At 55.2% G+C, this 26,890-nt stretch overlaps 1 protein-coding gene across 2 annotated transcripts in view; it reads left to right on the top strand.

Moving 5' to 3' along the window:
- Positions 1–26,890, top strand: part of JADE2 (jade family PHD finger 2) — an 84,759-nt gene that overhangs the window by 11,527 nt on the left and 46,342 nt on the right. For both annotated transcript variants that reach the window (XM_075714964.1, XM_075714963.1), the window contains exon 4: positions 11,641–11,798. In XM_075714964.1, coding sequence (XP_075571079.1) covers positions 11,641–11,798 — 158 coding nt within the window. The remainder of the gene's footprint in view (positions 1–11,640; positions 11,799–26,890) is intronic.

The following is a 26,890-nucleotide window of genomic DNA, read 5'->3' on the forward strand; positions in this document are numbered from 1 at the left end:
TGTCACGGGGCTCAAGGGCATTAAGCTGAGCCCGCTGGTGTGTGACCTTGTTGCAGGGTTTTCCCTCACTCTTAGCTGGTACAGGCAGCGCTGCCCACCCCGGAGGGCATTGACCAGGTCGCCCCTGCCAGCTCTGCGGTGCAGGGTCGGGGACCGGGTCGGGAGGAGCTGCGTTTCCCGAGGCCGGTGCTGGAAGGGACGATGCTGTGCCCTGTTTTCCCTCCCGTGCCTCGGATACGTTTCCACTGGAGATGGAAACTATACTAGGCATGAGCTGCTGTTGTAGCAACTGCAGTGTTTAGCGGTGGGCATCTTCGTTTCAAGAGCAGCGTGAGCAAAGCCAGAGGGACGTTGTTCTCACATTTCCTTTCCTCTGGACCAGGGTCCGGCGTCAAACAGAGCTAAGTTTAGAAGGAGGGGAAGCTGGCATGGCTAATGCCTGCTCACGGGCCGTGAACTCCTTCCCGAGCCCCCGCGTTACGCCGCTCCTGAGGCTGTGGCTCGGTGAGCACAAACCTCTCTAACATCCTCCCTTTGCATCAAGCTGAGCAGAGATTTTGAGGTTTTCCTGTGGTCACTGCTTGAATTACAGCTGCACTTAGTTCTTATCACTCTGACAGATTCACATTGATATATCTAATGTGTTGGCAGTGGACGGAGACTTAAAAAGTCTGAGTTGTTGGTGCCTTGGGTAAAGAGAGGGGCTGAAAAGCTGTTATTACCAGCTGAGGTAATGGGAAACACTCCAGAGAGCAAAGAACCAGGGGTGCAAATGTCACTGGCTGCTGACAAGGCTGTCGGGAAGTTGTGCATTAGGGCCGGTAATGTCATTTTTTGATTACAGATGTGTCTCTCAAAATGGGTGAGGGGCTGTATTCTGCGAGCTGAATCCCCCATTGAAAAAATGAAGGATTTGGGGCATCTCCTCTTCCTGGGGCACTGTTACCCTCCCCCTCCGAAATAACTGCCCACCCCTGTGCCCGATGTGTCCGTAAAGGCACCAGATCAGCCGTGTAGGTGCCTTCAGGAGTCCCGCGGAGATGCCCGGCGTTAGACCTGGTTAAGATGCGCCGGGACGTGACTCCTGCGTCACCGACAGTGCCACACGTGCCACCCTGCTGCTGCCCAGTAAAATCCTTCCCCACAAGAGCCTGCCTTGGGAAATGTCTTTCTGCATCACTGGTACAGACACGCTTTTGTCTTTAATATGAATTAGCTTTATCAGCCAGCTAGGAGTTTGCCAGGCTGCTAACAGAGTTACTGGATAGAAGTCCAAGACTCCAAGTGAAAATGCTTCTGCACTTTATGAAGGATGGTCAGACCTGGATCCAAGTTTTGCTGCTCTGCAACAGCTGGGGTGAAAACTGGATCTTAGTCCACGGCACCCGGGGAGACGTCAGATGTGGGGCCTGGGCAGGCCAGGCTCATCCCTCTGCTTCATGCTCAGAGGATGGTTCTCAGTGAAATGTAGCTCTGGAACAAATAAAGTGGAGCAAAAGCTTAACGGTGCCCAGCTTAGAAACAGTTGGGACAGAAAATGAACCCTGGTGGCATATCTGAACTGAAACTCCAGGGAAATTTGGGGAGGCGATGTGTAATTACTCAAGCTGGAGTTTGGCCAGGGTGCTCAGGCTGACAAACCGTCTTTTGCAAAAGCGTGGTGGGAACCTGAGCAGATGGGAGCGGTCCGGATCCCAGCTTTCCTCCCCTTCCCCTGCATCTCCCCCACGGCCGCTGGCATCCCGCTCTGCTCGAATTCAGCTCCAGGTGAAACGCAGGGATCACGGGAGCGTGTCCCGGGCGTTGCACGTAGGATTGTCCCCCGCGGCGGGTCCGACCCGTAGCAGTGCATGGTGGTGGTTTGGAGGTCACTCTGGTGAGCGCTGGTTTATGGATTTCCTCTATGACAGCATCTTCCAAACTTTTCCATGAGTGCCCCAACTTCTGCTCTTATTGTGAGCACCCGTGAACCCGTCCAGTCCGTGTGTGGAATCTGCTGCCCATCATCTGTGAAACGCTGCGGGGTTTGGCACATCCCGGGGGATTTCTTGCTGGAGCCTGGAGGATTGCAGGCACAGACTGGGATGTCCCGCTGGAGCAAGTACTGAGAAGTGTAAAACATAAACCACACCACTGTCAAACTACTTCACGTGAATTAGTGAAGTACCTTTTTCTTTGTTATCCCACTGAGAATGGAAACCACAGGAGCGTAACAGGGAGAGCACGATTAATGCATTATCAGATGTTGAAACCCTCCCCGGGCAGTCTGCCCCGGACATTTTGGGGCTGGACAAGCCTTTTCAAACAGTAACTCCAGCTTTACACACGGCTTGTAGCTTTATCACGAGCTGAGCTGCTGTCCAGGTGCAGGGGGTCCGGGCACGTCCTGAGGGGCGGCGATGCTGGAGGAACGGGCTGGGGGAGCGGGGGTTTGGGGGGGGGGGGGGAACCGCCGAGCTCTCCTGCCCCTCTCAAAGTTGTGTCCCCTGTTTCGCTGCGAGCTGCCGTCTTCATTCCCTCTGACGAGCCGAGCAGGAGATAAAAAAAATCACGGGCATTACATAGTTATTAGCCAGGTCAGGGGGTGATGTTTATTATGAAAGACTCTGTGAGGAGGGATTAACTATACACATTAAAAACCACCCGATACAAGGCATCTGGAAAAACAAGCTTCTTAACATGGAAAAGTACTGAGCTGTTTGTAAACATCCGCAAAGGGGGCCATTGCCAGGGAGGGCGATTATATTTATCTGCGTCTGTCACGGGGCTCTGCCCGGGCTCTTTCCTGCGTGTCCCAGGCACCAGGCCTCCGTGCAGAGGTGACGGTCGTCCTCGCCTGCCCCGCGCCCGGGCGGCGGAGACCTCGGTGCGGAGCCCTGCTGCGATGCCGGCGGTGCCCGGGGCGCGGGCACGGCTCTCCTGCCCTGCCTTTGCCTGTGGGCAGCTGCCAGCAGCTCCTTGGGTCTGCGGCGCTAGCAGCCTACCAATCCGGCCATCTCAGTTCATCTCGTTGGAGCTCCTTTGTCTCTGAACCTGGCCTCAGACGGAGCGTGGTGGCCGGTAGCCGTCCCCGGGCACCGCTGGCCGAGGACCCCTGCGAGGAGACGCGGGTCGTGCTCCCTGCCCCAGGAGCTGGAGGGAGGGGGACGCTCGCTCAGGTCCTCCCCGTCTCGGATGCTGAATCTGCGGCGGGCAGCGAGGTGTGCCTGGAGTATGGATTTCTGCTTCTTTTAGTGGCGCGTTAGCGGAATCCCGCCCCCGGCTATAGGGCTGCTGGGGGTACGAGCGCAAGCCTCGCTGGTTCGGCTGCAGTCCTCAAGCCCTCTCTCCTGTTCCTGCCGGGGAACGGTTGTCAGTGTCTAAGGAGAGAATGTAAGAACAAGGCGAGTGCGTAACGATGGTCGCCGGCTCCATCTGCCAGCTCCCAGCCGTCGGCGGCCGGGGGACTCCCTCGCGTGCTGCCTCTGAGTCACTGCCGTAGCCGGTGCGTTACTCACGAGCTCCCCGACTATTTGGGATCCAGAACGCTACCCTGCAATGAGCTGCGCTGCTAGAATACGTTGTGGGGGAAAAAAACCAAAAAAAACCAAACCACCTGCTTTTTTTCCGCAAACCACCTGCCTGACATGCCTCCAGCCGTCCCTTCTCGAGGCTGAAGAGCCCGGTGCAGTCTCGGCGCTCGTCCGCGGGTGCTGCTCATCTCACCGGACATCCTCATCGCCCTTCTCCTTCGGTCTAGACCTTCTGGAGGCGAGGGGGCCGCAGCTGCAGGCAGGGTTCAAGATGAAGGGGAAACCACAAATTTATACAATTTACGTTATTTTCTGCTTGCCTTGTTTAGATATTACTTCCGTGTTTTGAAAGATGTCTTTTTCTATCTCTTTACAAGGATTTAACCCTTTTAACAAACATCCTCATTGCTGCCCTTCTACAAAGTAACTCTCGGCGCGTTAGGTCTTGGGTTTTTTTCCCTGCGGTAGGTATGTGAGAGCCCAGTGCAATGTGAATTTAGTCCCCGGGCTCTCCGTGCTTGGAGAAGGGCTTTTACGAGTATGGCCGAGCAAGACTGGACATGCTTTCACTGGGCTGGATGAAGAGAAAATCTGTCTCTGTTGAAAGGTTTGACTGCAGCGGCTTTGTCACTTTTCCCAAGCCGGCGTGGGGATAACAGATTAATACCATTGTCTTCTGAATGCTGAGAAGGGCCAGACAAAAATGCTTCTTGTTCCTATTTTAAATTCTGTTGTTCATTGAATCTTTAACATTCAGCATTTCGAGAGGAAACAAGACTAGATGGAGAGATAGCAGGCTGGCTCCCAAATGAACCTGAGAGTAAGTATTTTTTCCCCCACAGGCAGATAATACCGCTGCTTACAAACACACGCCAGGCATTGCCACATTTCAGAGCCTTCCTCCCGAATATCACCGCTTGTCTCGTTGCGGAAAAGGCTGGGAAAATGGGATGTAGCGGCAGGGCAATAGGGCTGGGGGGCGGGAGGGGAGCGGGGCTGGGCAGCCGAGGGCTGCACCCGCGGAGGTGCCGGCTCAAGCTGATACGAAGACAGTTTGTACAACCAAAAACTATTCCCAGGGCTCCCATTGTTCCCGTTGTTTTCTCTTTCTCCAAAAATCCTTGTGACTCATGAGCTACAGCAAACAATTTTATGCTTGAGAGGGTGAAGAGCTAATAGAGCTGGCTGGAAATGAGGAGGGAGCCCTGCAAAGAAGGCAGCGGGAGACTCCCCTGGTCCCAGAGTGGGTGGAGAAAGGGGGTTATGGCCGGGGCGGGTACATGGGACACGGCTGCCAGGATGGCAGTCGGAGGGGAAAAAAAGAGCGTTGAACCAGAACCTAGAGAAAACCTGTTATCTCGGCATCAAAAAGCGCTCCCGCATCCCTCGCGCGGTGACCCGCTGCCGCTCGCCCTTCAGCGCGACGCTGGGAGCGCCACGCTGCCCGCGCTCGCCACGGAGGGGTCGGCCGTGCGAGGTCCCGCGTCGCCGCGGCGGATGCGAGGGCGTCGGGGGAGGATTGCCGATTTGCTGGGTTATGGGAGGGAGGAGACTCAAATGTGAGACTTCGGACGCGGGCTGTGGCCAGCCCCTTCCCACCTCTCCTGTCCACCCTCTCCCCAGCGAGCACGTTGCGTGTTCCAGCACGCGCTTGATTTTCAACGATGGGCTTCATTTCTCTTATATTTCGTATCAGTGCTTTGCAGTGTGGAGTGCTTTGGAAAGTTGGGTTTTTTTTTTTTTTTTTTGCTAAAACTTTTCAGGGATACAGATGTTTTTGGCTATAAACAAAATTGCATCCCATCCCGGGACTGGGAGCAGGGATGGAGTTTGTCCCTCTGCCCCAAGGGCAAGGTCTAAAAGCCCCAAGGTCAGCTGGGTGCAGATGCAGCGGAAGATGTGTAACGCAATTCCTGCTGGCTCAGAAAGCCCTGTGCACCGGGACCCGGCCTGCTGAAGCCCGTCTGCGTTGGGCTGAGCCGCCTGGTCCCTTGGAGCTGGTTTTCACCCGGGTTGGTTTGGAGCAGGCGCCGGGAGCCGGCGGCCCCGGCTGCGTACCCGTGTTGGGTGATGCTGAGGCCGTGCCGCCTTGCCGGGTGCGATCATCCGCGCCGGATCCCGCACGGCAGTCCCTGGGCTGGCTGCTGTTTTAAGAGCTAATTAAAACCAGCGCTAGATGAGTGTTTCTTTTCGTTTCAATTTAAAGCCCAAAACAGATACAGCTTTTTGGCTCTTGCCCAGGAGTTGGTTTCGTAGGAGCGGGAAGTCGTTACCGTGGGATCTGAATTTGGCATTTTCAGGTCGGTATTTGGGGCTAAGGGGATAATTGGCAGGCTCAGACCTACGGTGCAGTCACTTGAAAAGCCGAGTCCTTGACGGAGCGCGTAAAGTGGGAGCTGAATGGCAGTGAGATTGCCGGGCCACTTTATTAGAGGGGTTTGTGAGTGAGTCAAAGAACCTGGGAATCAATGTGAGGATTGCACAGAAAGGTGATGGAGAGGCTTGGAGAGGGGCTGGGCGGCCACGGAGGAGAGGCAGAGGAGGAGGAGGAGGAGGAGGAATGCTGCTGCAAAGCGGTGCAGCCCGGGAGCCCTTTGCTGGGGGTTCCTGATGCAACGCGGCATGCCCGTCGCAGCCAGGCACCGCGTGCCGCAGCAGCTCCTCCCGGGGGTAGGGGTTTCTCTCTGAGCTTGGCCAAGCGTTGGACAAATTGATGCTGGTCCAAGCGAGAGCTCCTGGAGATGCCCGGCAGCTGCCTCAGGGGTGCGGGGAACCGCTGCACGGCTGCGTCTGGCGGGCGAAGCAGCAGATGCTGTGCGAGGTGGAACGGCCGATGCACGGGGCGCGTGTGGCCGCAGGAGGAGCTGAATCCAGCCCCTGCCTTGCGGGGCTCTGCCAGGACCACGGGAGCATCCTTCCCGCGCCAGGCTGGAGCGGAGCAAAGCGTTAAGATGTGAAGATTGGAAGATGCGTTATATTTAATTAGCTTGGGGGGATTTTTTTTTTTTTTTTTTTTGAGAGATAAAACCGATACAGCTTTTACTTCACAAGGGCAAATTGCAGAAATAACAAAAAATATTGACGTATCGTTGCGGAATGCGATGGCTTTGGTCTCCCAGTGACTTTTCGTGTTCCTGGACCGCTGGGACCGGCTGTTCCGGGGAGGCAGGCAGCCCAACACTGCAAACTGGTGGGCTGAAAGGATGGGGAAGTAGTAGAGATCGGTAATAGAGGCTTGCTTGGCCGGTGAGATGTGAGTGCCAGGGGTAACTTGAAGGCTTGCGGACCTTGGAAATGGAGCCGGCCCAGAGCGGGTGGATCCGCAGGACCAGGCTGTGGCTGGCAGTGGCGGTGCTGGGACAGGAGGGGTGAGCTGGAGTCTGTGAGTGCCCAGTAGTTCTTCGGTCCAGGGAGCAATGCTTGCTTAGAGGTTGTTTCCTACGCAAAAAGATCGGGACGGGACTGCTGCATCGATTGCTGCTTTTGTACAGTACTTGATGGTTTGCTGCTGCTGCCTCCTTGGGTACGCTTGTGCCGAGGAGCGGTATCTTCAGGAGTATTTTTATCAATTCTTACTCTTTATCCGCCACTAAAATCCACAGGCACCTGCATTCTGCATCCTATAAGCCGTAGCTCTGCGGGCAGCGTGGGAAGGCGGTGGTGGGTGCAGTGGGACCCGTGGTGGGGTGCGGGCACGGTCCTGCCGCGGGTGCCAGGGCTGGCAAGGGGGAGCGAGAGGTGCAGCCCTCAGCGGGAGCTGCCGGATTTGCCTCCCTGCTGCAGCTCCCGGGGGAATGTTGGGCACCTCCTTTAGTTTTTCCTTTTCCTCGCCGTGCCCTGCTGTGAAACACCCCTCGTTGCTCACCCGCTGTGGGATCAGCAGGGACCAAGAGGGGGGTTTTCTCCGTGCGCCTTTCTCCTGCTGGGGCTCTGAGGCTGCACGAGCACGCCGTCCCCGACTCCTCTTCCCTCTCCCTTGGAAGTCCAAAGGCAAAAATGTCTTGGGATTTCGCAACGTGATGTTCTTTTTCCCCGTCCTTAAAGCTGACCCGTGGGCGAGGCTGGCCCCTGGGCATCGCTGCGATGCATCTCCGAGCATCGCTGCAAACTGCCTGAGGCTCCCGAGCGAGCAGAGGTAATAAAGTGCACGTCTTGGTTTGGCCTTCCCCGTCGCCGGCAGATCAATAGGCAATAAACTGGATCCCGCTGCCGGGCTGGAAGCGGAGGACGGAGCCTGGCCAGGGCTGCGGCAGTGGCGGGGGGAGCAGGGAGCGCGGCAGCCAGGCCTTGGAGACAATTTGTGAGCTCCTGCGGACAGGGAGAAACAGTAAACACTCCTATTGAGGGAAAATTGCTTGTTTTCTGGTGCCCAACTTTCTCTTCATCACCAGGTCCTCGGTTCATCAGTGCCCAATTTATCCTTTATTTGGTTTTCATAAATAATTCAGAGGAGTTTGAGTAGAATAATTGAGTCTTTTCCCAGCCCTAATCCCAGACAATTCAAAACAAAAAGACATTTAGATTACAATTTGAGCGTATTAGCTGTTGGGAGATTTCCAGACAACTGATCTGCTTTCCTTTACAATTTCTGTGCCGTTCTATCATTTCTAAAGTGTTCTGCTTTGATAGTTAATAATTTGAGCATTTCCAGTTCTTCATGAAAAGACAGAGGCATCGCTGTGATAAAGTGTGGGCGTGCGTGCTGCCGTTGGATGGGTGAGCTTATCTGTTTTCCAAGAAGGACTAAATAAATGAGGTAGTGAGATTGCAAATCCAGCCTGCGATGTGCCTTATCATCTTCAGGGAAATAGATACAATCGTGCTTATTTGGCTTAAAATTAAAACTAAGCTTCTACGCCGATGTGAGCTGAAAAGCCAGAAGGGATGAATTTGGGGAAGACTTAATGCAGGAAAACACGGAGCCTGGGATCCGCACCGTGCAGAGGGGAGAAATTATACCAAGGGCTGATGCCGACGCTGTGTTTTCCAACGCGGAGGCTGCGAGGTACACGCAGCGGTTTGCCGGAGGGTTTTGCATCTGCTGCGGATGTTGCGAAGAAGCATCGGTGAGGCTGGTTCTGCTGGGCCAGAGCAGCGGTGAGCAGCGTGGGATGCACGGCCAGCGGCCCGTGAGATGCTGCCGGGGCGCCTGGACCGCCGAAGCCACGACCCCAGCAAACAGCTGAGAGTGCTGAAGAAATTATCTAATAGCTGCAAGCAAAGCAAAATATGTTTAGTTTCTGACACACGGATCGGATGGAGATGTTTGACTTCCAGCCCTCGGGGGGGACCAGGGCTCCCCAGCTGCGCTGCTGGCTCCTCCCTGGGCTGGCTGCATGGTGCAGGACATGTCGGTGCAGGCTCCTCTGTCTCCCTCTTCATCGGCAGGAGGAAGGTGGGGGGCCAGGCGTTGACATAAATCCCCCGTGGCCGCCCACCCCGGTGTTACCTCGGAGCGCTGGGGCCCGTCACCTCTCACGCTGTCGCCTGGCGCTGCCTTTGCAAAAGGAGGCAGGGATGCTTGTTTGGGGTAAGGCTCTGGAAAAGGCACCGCTGCGGCGGGTGCCAGCGCCCCAGGGAGCGGGGAGACGTCTCAGGGCAGGTGAACACCACGGCTGGACTTTCCTGGGGGCCAGCTGCCCTGGGAAGGGCAATCCCACGTCCGCCGTCGCTGGTGCTGCGCTGGCTGCCGGGTCGTGTGCGCTGCAGCGGGAGCGCGAGCGTGCCCGCTGCCCTGCGCTGCGCTGCCCGCGGGGCCCTGCCTGCCCGGCCAGCGCCACGCTGGGCAGGCTCATGGAGGACTTGTGTGTATTTGCATGCCGGGAAAGGGTGATCCGTGCTCCCGCACCCCGCGGCGTTGAAGGGGGTGTCCTCGGGAGGCAACTGAGCTGGCGACGAGGGGGCTGGAGGGTGCTTAGGGTCCAGTCCCGGGCGTATTGAAAACGTGTTGGGTGCCCAGCACCTTTGGAAACCATTCCCACCTGGCTCTGCCCATGAGTCCCGAGAGCGAGCGTCTCCGAAATAGTGTTTTCTCTGACAGTTTTGCAAATGGAGCGCTGTGGGTGTGCTGCGATGCTCCCGCCCCGGTGCTTGTCCACCAAAGCAGAGCGGTGCGAGGCGGGGAGGCTCGCTCGGGTTTGCGTTGTCCTCGCCGGAGATGGGCACCGAAACTGGGTAACGGAGATGCTGTTTGCCCAAGTTGTGACCCTGGCAGTGCAGGGGTGTCCAGAACGGGGCTTATTTGTACACCGTGTTTTAGAAAATGAGCTACAGCGGTGTTACTTTGCTTGTTATGATACGCAGGCACACAGCACTGGAAGGACTACGACATCTCACATATCCCTTCTCTTGTTTAATTAACGTCTATCTTAATTTTTTTTTTTTTAACATTTCTCACACTGGCAGCTTATTAAAAGGTTACTGTGGCATCTGTAACCATGCGTCTGTAGCGCATAGAGGCTTAAAGGAACCTGATCTTTCTCAAACTGAGCCTAATTCTGACTGTAATATGTAGGCTGTTAATTATGTTTATTGAAGGATGTGCTGAGCCTGCATCTGGCCAACTCAAATCAGGTTTATATAGACATAGTCAAAAATGTCTCCAAGCAGATGCATCAGGAGGAAGGTACCAGTAAAATTCAAAGAGGTCCCAACATAGAAAAGGTTGTTTATATATTGTATTTAACTCTAATTGGGTTAGCAGCTGAGACTCTGAGGATTAAACAAACTGACCTAAATACCGGTCTCAGTGGTCTTAGTTAATGTCTAGTTTCCTGCATCTCAGCCGATTTGGTTTCCCAAATACTCTCCAAAGCGTGTTGTCCTTGTATCAAAAGTGTAAAAGCGTGTTGTATCATTTGTTGTGGTCGTGACAAAGCAGTGCTCATTTGGAGAATAGACTCTGCAAACAGATTAAACAGCATCTGAAGGAAACACCTGATCCGTCCCGGCGCCGCAGAAGGTATCGCAGAAGTAGCAGGGATGGAGCGGATAGAGCGAGATGGTGTCCAGGCATGATTGCTGGCACCGCCGGTTATTATCTCAGCTAATAGCAGATGGTAGAGAGGAGAAATCATCCATTTTCATTTACAATTTATTTTTATGCTGCAAGAGGCAGGATTGCTCGAGTCATTGCTGTCAGGCAGCCCTCTGGAAGGAAAATCTTATTTACCGTGAGGGATTTTTTTGGAATGAGTTTTTCATCGTCGTATATTGGGGGAAGGCGCTGCAGGGCCAGAGGTGCGATGGAGAGCGAGCCCATTCGCTGTCCGAGGGGCTGCAGGATTTTCATAGAGGAGGTGTCCGGTGTCGATCTCACAGGAGTTTTGTTGGGTCAGGAAAAATCTCCCTGTGTTTGGCTGTGGATGTGTAAGCAAGCACCTAGATCACCTTTTAGTCCAATATTTTCCAGCTCTAGCGTAACCCAGCCTGGCTTTATTTTGCCTTTTGATCCTCGGTGTGCAATCACCGCTGGAGCAGTCGAGCCCTGATGGGATACCTTCTGCTTTTGGCTGTCCCCGCTCGGGGCAGGGAGGTGACACGATGGGGACGTGGAGGTGCTCGGGGGGATGAGGTGGCTCTGTGTTTCCCACAGCTTCATTCATGCCCAGAACAAAGAAAGCATCGTTGCCCCCAGCGAGTCTGAAGCCCAGTTGGAGCGGAGAAGCCCAGTTGCTGTACGTCCCTTGGCGTTTGGAGGAGATGTTTATGTGGCTCTGTTAAAACACTGATCCCCTCAGAGAAAGCAGCTTGTCATTTCTTTAGTTTAATACTAATTTTTGGTCCGTGTCTTGGCCGAGCTTGCAGCCTGCGGCTGGATTTCACATCTGCCTGGGCTAGGGGACCTCGGAGGGGCTGCAGCCGCGGGGGCTCGGGCTCTTGGTGCTCCCTGGCCAAGCATGGGCAGCCCCTGCCTGCGCACCTTGTTCTTCCGAATCGCACCCAAACCTCATCCCGGAGGTGACATAAAGTGACACCCCAAAGCCGTGCCGTTGGGGACGCAGGCACCCACCACGCTGTTCCGTGGGGGCCGTTTCCCCAGCGCACCCTCCCTGGGCGCACGTGCACCCGGCCGCTGCCAGACCCCTTCACCCTGCCCGATGGATGTTTCCTTTTTTTCCGATAACAGGTTTTCCGTACGGATCTGATAACGGCCATGAAGATCCCTGACTCCTTCCAGCTGAGCCCTGACGAGTACTACGTCCTGGCCGATCCCTGGAGGCAGGAGTGGGAGAAGGGCGTCCAGGTGCCGGCGAGCGCCGAGGCCATCCCCGAGCCCGTGGTCAGGTAAGCGAGCGGGGTCCCCTCCGCCGGGTCCCCTCCGCGGGGTCCCCTCTGCCTTGGTGGGGTGCACGCCGTCTCGGAGAGCATGCAAAGGGGATGCACAGGAATGCACGGGGACTTCCCGCCATACCCTGCCACGGGCAGTTGCTTTCTGGAAGTCCCTCTCGTACGTGCCCAGCTTTTCTCGGGCAGCAGCGAGGAGCCGTGCTGGGCAGACCAGCTCCTCTTGGTCGGGGAATTTTAAAAAGACTTTATAAAATCAAAGGGAGGATAAAAAAAATACCAACAGAAAACCACTCAGAATGTCAGCTTCTGCCTGGCTGCTTGATGCATCTCCATCTAGAAACACGTGGCTGTACCGCTGGTATTTCACGGCAGGGGTGCAGGAGTTGGCCCTTAAATTAAAAACTTCCCTCTTTACCGTGTAAGCTGTTTGTGCGTGTTGGAAACGTGATGGGCATGCCGAGATTCGGGGCTCGGGAAAAGGAGCCCAGCAAGTAGACAGGCATCTCCCAGACCTTGTAGAGACGGCGTCTATCAGCCTAGATCGGTGTCTCATTAGCTATTTTAAAATAGGGAACTGTTTTAAAATAGACACTTAAACAGCTGCTCGGGCAGAAACGTGGGGGAGCTGCTACCGGTGCGCTGTGCGCGGGGGCTTATCCCAGGGCGATGGCCGAAGCTGCGGGGGAAAGGCTGGTGCTGCCGGTGGGGGGAACCGGGCGGGTCAGGAAGGGACCCCAAAACTTGCAGGGTCACACCCAAAAACTCAAAAGGGTGGGACCCCAAAACCTGCAGGGTGGGACCCCAAAACTTGCAGGGTGGGACCCCAAAACTTGCAGGGTTGGACCCTGAAACTTGCAGGGTTGGACCCCAAAACTCGCAGGGTCACACCCAAAAACTCAAAAGGGTGGGACCCCAAAACCTGCAGGGTTGGACCCCAAAACTCACAGGGTTTGCAGGAGCTTTGCGGCTCTCGCGCCGCTCGCTTCGTGACGAGCGACCCTGGGCGCGCATCCTGCACAAGCGCTCGGGCGAGCGGCGTGGCGGCGTGATGCTGGGGCTGCGCGTGGGAGCGGGGGGCGGCTGCGGGGGGATGCGTTTTGCCGAGGGATTTGGGCAGGGTGCGAAGCCCAGCGGAGGCTCCGCTTGTCCCACAGCAACAGCAGCTGCTGCTGCAGCTGCCAACGTCGCTTCTGAAGTAAACTTTTGTGTACGCTCCCCCTCCTCCCCCGGGGAAAACAGAGAAAGAAATGAAACTTTAATGAGTCTGAACACATCAAAAGGGAAGTTGTAAAGGGGGCTTGTTGAGTTGATTTAATCCTTGGGAAAGAAAAAAAAAAACACAACAAAAAAAAAAAAAAAGAGAAAAAAACCCCTATGTGTGGAATATCTTTTTTTAGTTGTCTTTGATAGCTAACCGCAGTCTGGACTCGCCAGCGCTCTGCGCCCCAGCTGAGGGCTCGTGCCGGTGCTATTTCCAGCCGAAAAGCGATAGCTCGGCGCTGCCTGGGCTGGCGGTGCCCCTGTAAAGCCAGCCCGAACAGCAGGCTGCCAGGCTGCCCGTGGGCGCTGCTTCCCGGCATTCCGTCGGGTGCGGTTTGGCATCCCAGACCTCGGAGCTGGGGGCTGCCGGGGCGCGGGGCAGGCTGCAGATGTGCCCCCCTGCTTTTCCCTAAGCCCTTGTTTTCAGGGGTCCCTGGGGCAGTTCTGCCAGTGCCGCCTGTTCCCGCGCAGGGATGCTCCTAAAGCAACGCCTGGTGCAGGTCACCCCCCCCAGGTCCCCATCCCACCCTGTCCTGCTCCGGCACCAGCCCTTTCCCAATATCTTTCACTTTTTTTGGACCGCTGTCGTGTCTCCTCACTCCTCTCTCCTCTAGTCTGAACAGATCCGTTCATTTTAAGCTTCCGTCAAAAGTTGTGTTTTCTGGAGTTGTGAATGTTTTTGTCACCGTCTTCCAGGCTTCCCCTGGTTTTGCCCGTGTCACCACAGGGACGTGCCCACGGGCTTCGGAGGGGACATCGGACACTCCACCACAGCCTGGCACTGCCCACGCACCTTGAGCTTGGGTTTCACTTCCACCATCAGATCCTCCTCTGAAGAATTTCCTAATTCTTGGGGTTATTTTGCTCATTTGGTTATTCTCAAGGTCCACGCTATTCTGTAATCCTTGATGAATTGTCTCTTGCAATAGTTCCAGCTCTTTCTTCAGTTCCTCAGCACCGTTTGGAGTTCAAGCCTTGCTCTCCAAAGAGCTTGTGACTTCTTCATCAGAGTTAAACTCAGCAGACTGAGCAAGCGTACCCCGAGTCTGCGCGAGGAAGCCTGGCCCTGCGGAGATCTCGGCACAGCCCACGGACGCCGAGGAGCATCTCCTGATAGGTAGCGTTGAAGCCTCGCTAAGTCAGGATGGGTCCCATCTGCTCCTCTCCTGTCCACCCACCGCAGAGGTCCCAACCCATGCCGGATCCTTCTTACCCACGTTATTTTCTGCCTGCGTTCATATAGATGGCTTATTTATGTGTTTCAGTGCGTTTTCCCCGAGTTTTATTTTTAAAGGCAGATAATGTGTGTTGCCTTCTGGTCTTCTGAAATCTGACCCGTTCTCTGTGACCTCTCAAAGATACTCATTAGTGGTTCCATCACTCTCATCAGCTAATCCCAGGTGGATTTCTGCAGCCCCTCTGGGTTGCGACATGCCCCGCTCATCCCAGGCTGCTGCGGGATTGTGCTGCTTACCCACAGCTTCCTCGGAGGTCTTTCCTCTCTTGTTGCTCCATCTGTCTGTCCTGCACCATGTCTCATCTGCCTGAACCATCTTTCTTTGCTGGCAAGACAGCAAGCGTGGCCTGAAGGGCTTTTGTCTTCGGACTGAAGCCTGTTCAGGATATTTTGCCTTCGCTAGTGCGATGTGAGTGGAATGAAGAGCTCATTTTACAGCAGCGTTAATGGTTGCACCTGGTTTGTGGCCATGATGCACGTCCCAGGGGGACAAGCGGTGACACTGCCAGATTTTTTTTAATCAGGACGGCATCTCTCCACATGCACACCAGAAGGCACGGCAGAGACGGGCGTGCTCCTCCCGAGCAGTTCTCCCTCCAATAGCATCCTCAGTGTTTTCCCAGTTGGGTCACCGATGTGAGAGTCGGAGGTGGAGGGAGCGGCGTTCAGGCTGCCAAGGACAGATGAAGACTGCAGTCCCTTTCCTATCTCCGGTGTTAGACAACTCCCTCTTGCAGCTTGCCCTCCTTTGGAGAAACGTCAAGTATTTTTTCACAAGAGATGACTCTATTTCATCTGCCTAAAGGGAGCAGCCTTAAAAGGCCTTCCAACTCCATTTACCTCCCGAGTTTAATTGCTTTAATTTGCCCCTGCCTCCACCCCGGCAGCAGCGAGCGGGTACCTCGCTGCTCCCACCGGAGCTGCTGCTTTCGCTACCACCCTGCAGCTCCTGCCCCACGGGCTCTGCACCCGTTTCCCCCTTTGCTTCCAAACTTTCCTTTTCCCCTACTCAAACAAAAAATTCCACGTAAACCTAACGGATCCTCCCTGTGTCGGATGTGGGCAATCCAAATTCTCTGCTGAAAAAAAACCCCAGCACTGATTTTTTCCTAGACTGGGAAATTTGGAGCCGCGCAGCGGCCGTCTTCCTCGCTCCTGGGGCAGCGTTTTGCTCCCCCCCCCATCTCAAAGGTGTAACGCAGGGGTGTGACCGAGCATCCTGCCCTTCGCTTTGCGGCAGCAGGGGATGGGTGCCCATGGCAATCCTGTCCTAATGTTGTCGCTCCTGACAGCCATTTCCATGTGAAATTCCTAGAGGGAGGCGGGGAGGGCGGGGAGAAGCCACTAGAGCCCTGAGAGCTGGAGAGCAGGCAAGCACTGCCTGCAAAATAATACTCAGCCCATCATCCTGCGACCCCAGGGGTCCGGTTCCTGGGCTGAGCGATCGGCAGGTTTTGCCGCGGAGGGTGCGAGAGCCGCTTCCCACTCCAGCGACGGCTCTCGCCCTCCGAAAGGTGCCTTGTACGCAGCCGCTGCTGCTCTTTTCATCTCCCGCCTGGGCGCCTGGAAACCAGCGCTTCCTACCCGCAGCCTGCCTGTAGGTTTTGTGCCTTCAAAGCTGAAAATTAGATTTTTGAAACATTTTATTTTTCTGGAGCTCTAAAATGTCAAAAGCTGGGGGTGAGGCAGAAGGGAAGGAGCTGTATTTTAAGGAATGCTTTCCCCAGAACGCCGCCGTCTCGAAATGCCTCCACTAAGAGCCACCTTAAACTCGAGGGTCCTTTCTAGGTTAGCAGAAATCGCAGTGCAGTTGGGAGGGAAGCGGTGGGGGAAGAGGTGCAGCATCTCTTGGCTCGGTGTCCCGGGAGGCGCAGATGCTGCCGATGGCCACCCGCACACCAGGGTTATCAGGCAGCGCAGGAGATCAGCTGTTCCCTCTCCACAACCTTTTCTGGCTCAGCGCTGCTGAAAAGGGTTTTATTTTGTACAGTGACACGCCTGAGAATTGCCCAAAGCGTGAAGGGTTCTGGCGTGGCGAGAAAAGCCGCTTGCAGTCGGGTGGGAGCAGGGGAGCGAGGAGTCGAGGCGAGTTTCCCTTCCGACAGGCAGGGAGCGGCAGGCTGGCATCCCCTGCCCGCGCGTCTCCGGGTCACCCACCCTGGGATGTGGGTGGTGACGACAGTACACCCCGGCGATGGCAGCACGTCCCACCTCTGCTAGAGCCCGTAGCCAAAAGATCTCCACAGGCTTGTCAGAGCCAGAGGTGAGCCTTACGGCTCCCGTGTGACCTCTGCAGTTCTTTTACAAATGGGTAAACTGAGGCACGGAGGTTTCTACTGCGAGTCAGTGGTGGAGCCAGGTATGAGATCCCGCTCTGGTGTGGGGGGCACGGTTGGGTGCTGGATGCAGTGTGGGAGCATCTCAGCACGGCTTGAGTTTAAGCATTACGCAAGGTGAAGTAGCAGGGGGAGTTACTGCAGCGGTCTCGGAGCATCGGGGCTGCGGGTAACACTCCTGTTGTAAATGGGAAAGAGAAGCTTTGGATGAGCTTTGTCTCCCCGGAGTCACACTGGGATACACCCAAGAGGAACGTGGGCCTTGCTGGTTTGCCGTGGATGCTCGCAGGAGGCTGTGAAGCCCTTTTTGCAGAGCGGGTGTGCCGGGACCCGACCCGGGCTCATCCCTACCCACTGCCGGCGATGCCGGGGCCGTGCACGGCGGCGCGTTGAGCTTGCTCAGCAGAGAGCATCACTCCGGAAAGCAGTGGCACCTACGTGTGATTTTATGCACCTGTAGGGGCGTTATTTAATGATTTAAGATTTTTGGCACGCGGCTCCTTCCCCAGGCTGACAGGGATGCGGGCAGGATCGAGAGGTGGCTCTTGGATCTCACATTAAGCCACATTAGCATGTGCTGTAGATTCTGCTTCCTGCGAATTTGCACACAGCGGGAGGACGAGCAGGAAGGCTGCTTCTTGCTGGCAGGCTTCCCAGGTATTCTTGGCGTTGCAGATCTATACTTTCATCATTGCTGTGGCCCTGTTTTAACAGCAAACAGCAAGTGCTGTGGCCATAGGAAGGCACAACCTCTGCGAGTACCAGCTCGGCGACGGCGGCGGCACCAGCGCAGATGCCGTCCGCCGCGTCGGCACGGTGTTTGTGTCGCTGTCCTGTCCTCCTCCCTCCATCCCCTCCGTCCCCTCTCCTCCAACAGCCAGGCAGGCAGGTAAAGCAGCTCCTCGCTGCGCTGCTGGGCGTGCGTCGAGCTGGCGCGGGGCCGGCCGCGCCCGGATCGCGACGTGGAGCTGCCCGGCGTTCGTCTCCTTCGAGCTGTGTTGCTCTTCAGCGGACTGCGGTCCCATAAGGAGTTGCCCCAGCGTCTCCGGGAGGTCCAGCGGTTCTTTGAGAGCGTGCGGAGTTGTTGGCAGGGACGTTCATGTCGTTTTGCGATGCCAGCACCGTTGCAAAGGGGAGCACGAGGAGGCACGGGTCTGCTCGCGCGGAGCAGTGTTGGAGATGAGCGTGCTGGGGCGGGGAGAAGAATTAACTGGTGCACCAGTAGCGGGTGTAGGACTGGGGCACGTCCCTGCCCTTCCCTTCCGCTCCTGGTGAGCGGACACCTTGGCTCATCCCGGCGGGGCTGGATGCTGCATCCAGAACACCCGGCACAGGGAGGGGGAGTGGTTCCAGCGAAGGGAGAAAATAACGCCGGGAGCAATCCCCGCCGCGGCGTGGAGCGTGGTGGCACCGGCAGCAGGGCGGCACGGTGCAAACGGCCCGGCAATCCCTGGATTTCACCTCTCCCTCTTCCTCCGCGTGCGGCGGGAGCCCTGGCTGGCAGCCAGGCTGTATCCTTGCAGCGGCACGGCTCCCAGCCCGGGGAGGGCTTTCCGAGGCTTCGTTCTCAGCATGTACTGTATGAACCAGCACACTTTGTTCTTGAGTGTTGAGATTGGACTTCCTTTCCTCTGTCGGCAACGCAGGCTGGCTGTTGACTCATCGGCAGCTTCCCTTGGGCTTTGCTGCAGAAGGGGCAGGCAGGATTCTGCAGCAGTTTGTGTATCTTTTGGAGCAGAGCTTTTTTTTTTTTTAACATGATCCTTTTTTTTTTTTTTTTTCCCCTTTCCTTTTTTTTTCCCCCTTCCCTCCAGCTCATCATGAAAAACGTGTGAATTTGGGGCTTGCAGATGGCATGCTGGCCATTTTACAAAGGGCTATTTCTTGGGTCAGTTACCCCCTTTCTGTAGCTGCCTGCCCTTAAATGTGCCTGGATTCTGGTATGCTTCAGAAATACATGTACGCTTCCCTTTCAAGATCTGAGACTCTGCTCTGATCAAAAGAAATAAAAATCCCAACTGCCCTAGGCCTAACTGTTTACATTTAATGTCACAAGCCCTGGGATACGGCAGCGCGGGGAGAGGAAAGCTTGCTGCTGGCACGCTCCGCACGCTCCTGGGGACCCCCGGGGTGACCCCTGGCCGCGGCGAGGGTCCCCGGCAGCGCTTGTGCTCGGGGCTGGCCAGCGGCACTGACCAAGGACGGCAAAAAAAACCCCAGCGATGCAACATCAGTGAGTTCCCTCTGCAACCCTGCCGCTGGGAAAGGGAGGTTTCCAGTCGGATCTGCTCAGGCAGCTCTTGTCCCTGCAAGCGGCGGGGAGGGACGGGTTGTTTGCAGGGTGGTCTGTCCTGCCGGCCTTTTAGATGCCTGGTTTAGGATGGGGTGAGCCGCCTCTACGGCAGCAGCGGTTCGGTGGTTCGGAGGGTCCGGGCGGTGCAAAAGGCGGTATCAGCGCTGTAGAGGGTTGTTAGTTCGTGCCCGGTGCCCGCGAGTGCTTTGCAAAGGAGTTAAGCGTGATTTACTCTGTTACTTGTAATCATTTCTGGTTTGCAGTCTGCTTGACAAGTTCTCGGGTGGGCTTTCAGCAAGTCCTCACCTTTATTAGTTTGCTACGGGAAACGTGTTAATCCAGGCTGTTCTTACCTAGTACGGAGCCACTTGGACTTCTATGTTAAATGTTTGCTAATCCTCCCAGTGGATGCCTGTGGTTTATACTGGATCAGGCACACAGAAAGGCAAGTGTACTTCAGCAGTAAATGTATAGAACGAGCGGGCTTGATTCCTGCTGCTCTGTAATGAGGTTTACAGCTCTGAGGGCGGATTCCTGTTTGGTACAGCCTCGGGAGCCCCCGCATCTTGCTCCATCACCTCCGCTCTCCATCCAGAATCATGAATTTAGCGTATAGCCGGGCAAACCGTAGCAGATCTGATTGCTGCTGCTTGCAGCCACAGCAGTAATTAAATCACCTCTCAGTGATTTAGTGCACCTTGCGTCCCCGTTGAACAACACAAGAAACTATTACTCTTAAGTGCTCTTCAGAGTGATGGGAGGACCGGGACAGCCTGGCAGCGGGAATAGCTGCTCGGTTCTTGGTGCTGCTGCGGATAATCCTGTTGAATTTAGGTGAAGCCTGCATTGCTGGAAAGCGAGCTTTACCACGTTCCCGGGACCTTGGTGAGGTGGAGAAGAGCTGGTAGGTGGGTTTTTTCAGTGCACTTGAAGAAGAGCTGGAAAATGCCCCAAAACAAGCGTAGCTGCATAGCAGTAACATGGATGGTGCAAGAGGCAGATGGATCCCTCCTGGTTTTGTGGGATGGGCTGTGCGCTGCTTCAAGTGACTCAGCGTCAAAACTGTTCTCTTGTGTTTCAGGGTTCAGCGTTAGTGCAGTGATTCAAAACACATTAAAACAGGCTGGAGGCTGCCTTTTCAAATTCCTCAAAGCTTTGCTTTCATTGGGTTGGTTTTCTGTAAGGAGACCCGCGCGACGGCACCGTGCTGATCACAGGAATAGTCATCTCTGTGCCCTCCTCTGTATTTTGAGCTTTCCGATGCTCGGCTCCGTTAGCAGCAGGGTCGGGGGGGATTTGCCCGATTCCTGATCCGCTCTGGCTCATGCTCGCAGCCCCGGCTCAGACCACGGCAGGTGCAGAGCTGCTGCCGTTGCTCACAGCCTCTGTTCTGCTCCGCGTTCGTAGGTGGATACAAATACGAGTGGAGCTGTTTGCATTACTGAAATAATTGTGGAAACATTATCTGGCCGAGATAATTAATTCCAGATGCTTTAGCGTTAGTAGCTTGGCTTAAATTACATAAAGAAGCAACATTTTTCGTCTTTTTATATCCAGAAAACATACGCTCAAGTGTCCCTGGCTTCCCTAGTAGCAATTCCAAGATATATATTGCTTAAATGGAAATGAGCAGAATACTAGTGACCTGCTGGCTGGGTTTGGAGAAGGTTGGCACGCAGCACGAGTCCCCGAAGGCCCACCAGGTAGGTCAGTGGTGCTCTGGGAGAAGGAGGAGAGCAGCACCCGTGGGTGCTGGCACGGGTGCTGGCTCTGCCCTGGTCGCCCACGGGGAGCAGACGCTTCCTGAGCATCCTCTGCAGCTACCCTGGGGTCGGGGGCCGCCGTGTTTTGCTGCGTTTCGGAGCCAGAAGGGTCAGAGCCCCCTCCTGCTGCCTTTGATGCCACTGTTGAGGCTGAACAGCATGGAGAGGAAAGGGGGAAAGAAATACGAAGAAGATCCTTGCGCAGCATCAGAAATTATGTGTGTATTTTGCTCTCAGCCCAGACGCTGCTTCTGTCTAGTCAACCAGAAAAACATCTGCGTTTTGTTGTTCCAAGCAGCCCACCAGCAAACCGCTGCCCGGTCATCGCTGTTTGTCCATGCAGCCGTGGTTTTCTTGTGCGCAGAAGTCGCGCAGATGAACCCCGCTGTGAAATGGTGCCCGTCCTCTCCTCCGCCTCGGGAAGGCGGACGCCGCTCCGCAACTTCCCAGCGCTGCACCTGAGCGCTTCTTTACCAGGTCCCTTCTCCGATCTACATGAAGATAATTTTCTGGGCACTGCATCAGAGCTGAGACTTAAATAATTCATTCGTTGAGCTAAATCTCGGTGAGATTTAGGCTGGAATATAAACGTGAGAAAGACAGGGACATCAACACTCTGGTCTTTATCTAGTCTGCTGAGTATCAGGCTTTTTATATGGTGATAAACAGCTCAGAAACGAAATTGGAAAAGCTGTCTGGGTTTAACAAGATGGCTGTTTAGTGCCTCCTGTTCACTTGTTTTCCTCTTTTTATCACATCAAAGAAGAGTGAATCACTTTCTCCTTAGAGGATTACATTATTCCAGAGGCCTGGAAGGACCCGCTCTGGTTACAGGCTGTTACTGGAGGAGCTACTACACGGAGAGGGGAAAATGGAGCATTTTTCCTATTGCACCTGTTAACTGCAATTTGGAGCTTCAGCTGCATTTCTGTAAAGCTTCCAGAACCTGCCTGTGTAAACCTTCAACCGCCAGCAGCACGTGAGGGGCCACCCTACCCCGTCCTTGACATTTTGCACAGAAATGGGATTGTCACAGGGGGATTTCCAAACCCGAACAGCAAGACCCTGGACTGTCACGGCATCAAAAGGAGTTTCCCAGCTGAGATGGTGCCGGCAGCCGCGGGTGGCGAGGCTGTGCCGGGGCTGCACCCTGCGGAGCTGCACAGCACCGCTCGCCGTACCCTCCCGATGGCTGAGGATGTTTTAGGAGCTGATAATGATCATTTATAATATTCACTGCTTGGAAAGCGCCGAGCGTCGGGGGGTTCGGCTGGGAAAAGCAACAGCTAAAAGGGGTGGTGGGTGTAGCTGCGCTGCGCTGGCCTGAGCTGGTCCCTGCCTGGCAGAGGACGCAAGGGTCCCCCACACATCCCGGGGTCCTTGACACATCCCGGGGTCCTTGACGCATCCCGGGGTCCTTGACGCATCCCGGGGTCCTTGACACATCCCGGGGTCCTTGACGCATCCCGGGGTCCCTGATGCGCCTCCAGCGCAGGAGGGATGGGGTGTGCAGCCTGCGCAGCCACCCAGGCGTTGCATTACGTCACCCGGAGCCGCACTCACTGGCTGCTGGTACCCGGAGGGCAGGACACTGCTGCAAGCAGCGTTAACCCCTTCCTGAGCATCCCGGGTGCCACTTGGGTAACACAAAGGGACCTTCACGGGGCTGAGTGTTGGCCAGCGCTGTTTGGGCAGTCGGGGGGGGGGGGCTTCTGGGCACGGGTGCTCCTGTTACAGGAACTTGGTGGATCCTCCCGGGGCCAAATCCAGCTGCTTTGTTCTCCCAAAACAGCAGCAAGAAGCTGAACGAGAGCTTCAGAGCTGAACCAAGTGTTTACCACCCGCGGAGGGTTTTGGGAGAAGCCCTTTACTGAAGGTTTAGGTTATACGAGGGGGTAGCGCCAGCCGGGCCATCCATCACGCCCATGAGCAGCAGCGGCGATGAACCCTGCGGTTACGCCGGGCTGCTTGCTCGAGCACGGATGTCCAAGGAAGGGGTTGATGCTATGTTACCTCCATCAACTATTTTTGCTAGAAATGTGCTGGTTACAGCCCCTGCCATGAAGATAGCCCACGAATGGCATGAAGCAGGGTGGCAGCCGCTGCAGGTTCCCCTTCCCGGACCCACCTTTGACCCCCGGGCTGAGCCCTGCACCCGCAGCCGCTCTGTTATGTCCATACAAATTTTTGTGGATTTGCAAAGGCTGTTGCCAAATCTTGAGGAGTTTTGGCTCCAGCAGCCAATAAGGAAATAACTGCAAATCCTTACTTTTCTGAGCAAAGCGGTGCCAGCAGTGCCCACTAAAAACAGGGCTTTAATTCTGTTGAGGTTCTTCTTTGTTTTCGAATAGAAGGGTTTGGTGCCAGTGGCCTGCCCAGGCGCACTGTGTCCCCGCTCTCCTCGCCGGGACCAGCCGCCTCCAGCCCTTCCTCTGCTCCGTCACGCAGGAGGACACGTTGGCAGACGCCGGGCACCGGTGGTCCCTCCCGCAGGGTCCCGGCTCTCTGGTTTCAGGACTCCTGCCAGTGGCTTGTGCCAGGGGTGACAGCAGGGCGCCCGCAGGGCTGGGAGCTCTCGAGCACCCTGCGCCGGTGACCGGGGTGCTCCCGGTGTTACCTGGTGCATCTTCAGTCGAGGAGGGGAACGGTGAAGTGCACAGGCACCCATTAGCACCGGGACCTGGATCCCAGCGATGCTTTTAGGCTCACCCAGCTGGTCCAGCCAGCTTACATGCCACTCTAAACATCAGGCCAGTTAATTTAAAACCTAACCCATTAACATCTTCTTGGCCTTCCCGTTCTTCTTTGAACCCGGCTTTGGGAGCATAGGTTTTAGCTCATGGTTTTACAGACTTCACTAGAAGCCATAAAAGTGGAATAAGTAGGTGTAACGTGGTGGGTAAATCTGGGCCTGGGTATGCTGAGGGTCACAAAATCTTGTTTTTGTGGGTTGCAGCTCGTTACTGTGACCGTCCACTGCCATCTGCAGCCCCGTCCTTCGCCCTTATGCCACCAGGCTCTTTTTCTAACATCTTAAATTCTGCTCCGCTATCGAGGAGCAATAACGCCTATAAAATCTATTAGCGTAAGTTCCTAAGAAGATTGGGCATCTGGTCCGAATGGCCTGCTAGATACTGTTTTAATAAACAGAAGATGAAAATCATCCCTTTAAATTGCCTTTTGAAAGTCCTCGTGTGCTGCAGGAGAATTCCCCCGCGAGTGGAGCTGGCGGTAAGAACGGTATCAGCATCCGCTGGAGGTTGCTGGCAGAGTTATCTTTCCACTGACTTTCCTAAGCTGATTTATTTATGGACACTGGACAAGACTAATTTAGACTGGAACGTAGGTAAAGAAAAGATGACTGACTAAAGCCTTCCTTGTAATAAAACAAAGTATTTTCAGAAGAGAAACACTACGCAGGATTCATTATTTCTATCCAGCATATTAAAAGGGAGCATATGGAAAAAAACGCCTTCTCCCTTCAGCCAAGTGAAGCATTCAGTTTACAGAGATGAGATTAACCATGGGAATTTCCTGAGTATGTTTTATTATTGCATAATCTTCTCCAGGGATAGATGTGATCCTCAAGAGTGTTGAGGTCCACTTACTCCTTTTCCTCAAGTGCCCTTGAGACCCACTTTCAGACTAATGGCCTCAGGTTTGTTGTGCTTTTCAGGCTGATCCCAATTTTCAGCCCTTCGTTTAAATAAGCCCTTGATTGATACAGAATTTTTTTTTTTTTTAAAATACCATGTCTCTGGCTGGCTGCATAAATAAATCGAGCTTCTGCAAATGGTTCAGCACTTGGCGGAGGCTTTGCCTCCGTGATGCTTTGCCGCGGTGGTGCAGGGAGAGCCGCAGCGTCTCGGTGGTGGCCAACCAGCCAACGCCAGTACCGGGAGCTGCGATGGGAAGGCGCGCGGTCCCGCCGTCAGAGCCCAGTTTGGGAAATGAGTCGTCTCAGTTGCGCGGTGAGGCCACGCATTGCCCTTGGCCCGGGTCGTTGGGGCGGCAGCGAGATGCTAATTTGAAGCCGCCTTGCTGGAGTCTTCTGGCTTAAGGAGGGCAACCAAACTCACCAGCCGCTCGCTCTGGATCGGCGAGGAGTGATTTTATCTCATGGTTGTGGGTCTGCCGTGTCTGGGTGCTCCGTGATGGTGCTCAGATGGAGGTAAAGCCCTCGTGCCACCGCGGAGCCGGGCAGGTCCGTCCTTCCCAGCACCGCATCCTCCGCCGTAGGGGCTGGAGGGACGAGCAGGGCTTTGGGGGTCCCCGCGGGGGGGGGGTGGGGATGGTGTTGAAGAGCGCTCGCAGGGCGGAGGACCAGGGCACCTCGCTATTTGGTGGCACCCCCAAGAAGCTGTTGCCCAGGACCACGGTTTTTCCCCCGAGAACAGCGTCATTTGGGGAGCGTGGCGCTCGCTGTGCTCTTCAGCGCCGCAGTGCTTCTTTTTTACTTTCAGTGAGAGGCTTTTGACCTGAGTAAAACTTCAGGGTCCAGCCAATAGGTTTCTGCTTGAATTTTTTTAAGGTATTTTTGAGGTGAAGAAAATCCTTGTGTTGCTGTAATAGGATAATGATTCTCTGTAATGCACCTACGTTGTACTAATGAACTTTCAGGCTATGTATGTCATTTGTTTCTGTAGCGTTCTTGTTTCCCGCTTTGGCATTATTTATCCTCTGCCACCTGCCCATTCTGGTGCATTTAAGATATTCCCCGCTGGGGTATGGGTCACCTCGGCCTCATGACGCTTTCCATCCCCAGCCCAGGGTCACGCGTGATGCTTCCTCTTCTCACAACACCCCCTGCGCATCACAGAGCCTTGGAAGCTCAGGATCTTGCCTCGTCCACGTGCTTCGTAACCCATTGCTTGCTACCCAAGACTCTTTTGCTCTAGTTCAGCTTGAGAGAGGTGCTTTGGGGCTTTTTGGAGCATGTTCTTCCTTCTCCTGCAGACCCAGTCCGGGTGGGTTGGTCGGTCATGCCCTGCACAGGGTCCCTGGCTGCAGGGATGCTCGCGTGTCACCATCACCATTTATTTGGAGCATGCCAGGGCTGATGCCACCTGGGGTTTGAGTCTCTCTCGCTCTCTTTAAACCGAGTCTAGGGATGAATAACTAAAGCATCAAAACCCTGGGGGAAGGGGAAAAACCCTCGAAGACGCGTGAAATTCCGTTTGTGCTCTGGAGATCTGCTTGTGCAGGTGCTGGCCCCAGCAGACGGCGGGGTAGCCCAGGCGAGCTGAGCTGACGAGTTCTCAGCCTCACAGATGCCCCGGACATGAATTTCCTAGCACTGCTTTTGTTGTTTACCTGACTACTTCTGCTTTTGTAAAAAGGAGAAAATTTTCTACACAAGCCAACGGAAGCCCTTCGATACAGATAAAGGGAAACGGGAAAAGTGGTAATTGAGGTAATTGAGAGCTTGACTCTTGCTTTCTCTCCAAGAAAGGAAAAATCAATGGAGCGCCTGGGCGGCCGCGTTGGTGCCATCAGCAGGAGGGGGTGCGGGCGCTCTCCCAAGCCGAGGCAGATGCCAGGGCACAGCACGGCCACGCCGCTGGCTCTCGCCGAGGGTGAGGAACGGGTGTTTTCACCAATCTTTAGAAAACCATCTCCTCGAGCACGTACCTGTGTATTGCCAGGCTCCTCCGGGCACCTGCTGCCCACCACGGCCCCAGCAACGACGGCGGGCATCCCTTACGTCCCACGTCCCGCACCACGGGCGGTATCTCGCCATCCTGAAGCACCTGAAGCAGGTAGGGAGTCTTGCATCTTCCCCACCGCGCCTGAGGCCGGAATAGGAGAGGAAAACTAGAAAACAAGAGTAGAAATAAGAAGGAAGGGTTGATTCCTGTGAGATCAGCAATGCCTGAACCTCGGATGTGAAAAACATTAGTACATAATGCAAAATTCACTGCAGATTTCTGTGAGTTGGTGGCACACGTGCAGACAGCCTCATCACCCAGCCTGAGTTTCGCTTTTTCCACTGAGCAGCTATTTGGAAATGTGGATGTTTCCAAAGGGATTAAGCCCCGTTGCCATGCGAAAGGGAAGCCCTGATGACGTCCCTGCCAGCCCCAGCTCTCGGAGCCCGGCGGGAGATGGGCAGGAGATGCTGGTGAGCGCAGCCTCGGTGGTTTCTTCCCTTTTTCTAGCTGTGTCTGCACTGCAACGTGTCTGGGCAGCACAAAGCTTAC

The sequence above is a fragment of the Pelecanus crispus genome, chromosome 8 (assembly GCF_030463565.1).
Source record: "Pelecanus crispus isolate bPelCri1 chromosome 8, bPelCri1.pri, whole genome shotgun sequence".
Classification (NCBI taxonomy): domain Eukaryota; kingdom Metazoa; phylum Chordata; class Aves; order Pelecaniformes; family Pelecanidae; genus Pelecanus; species Pelecanus crispus.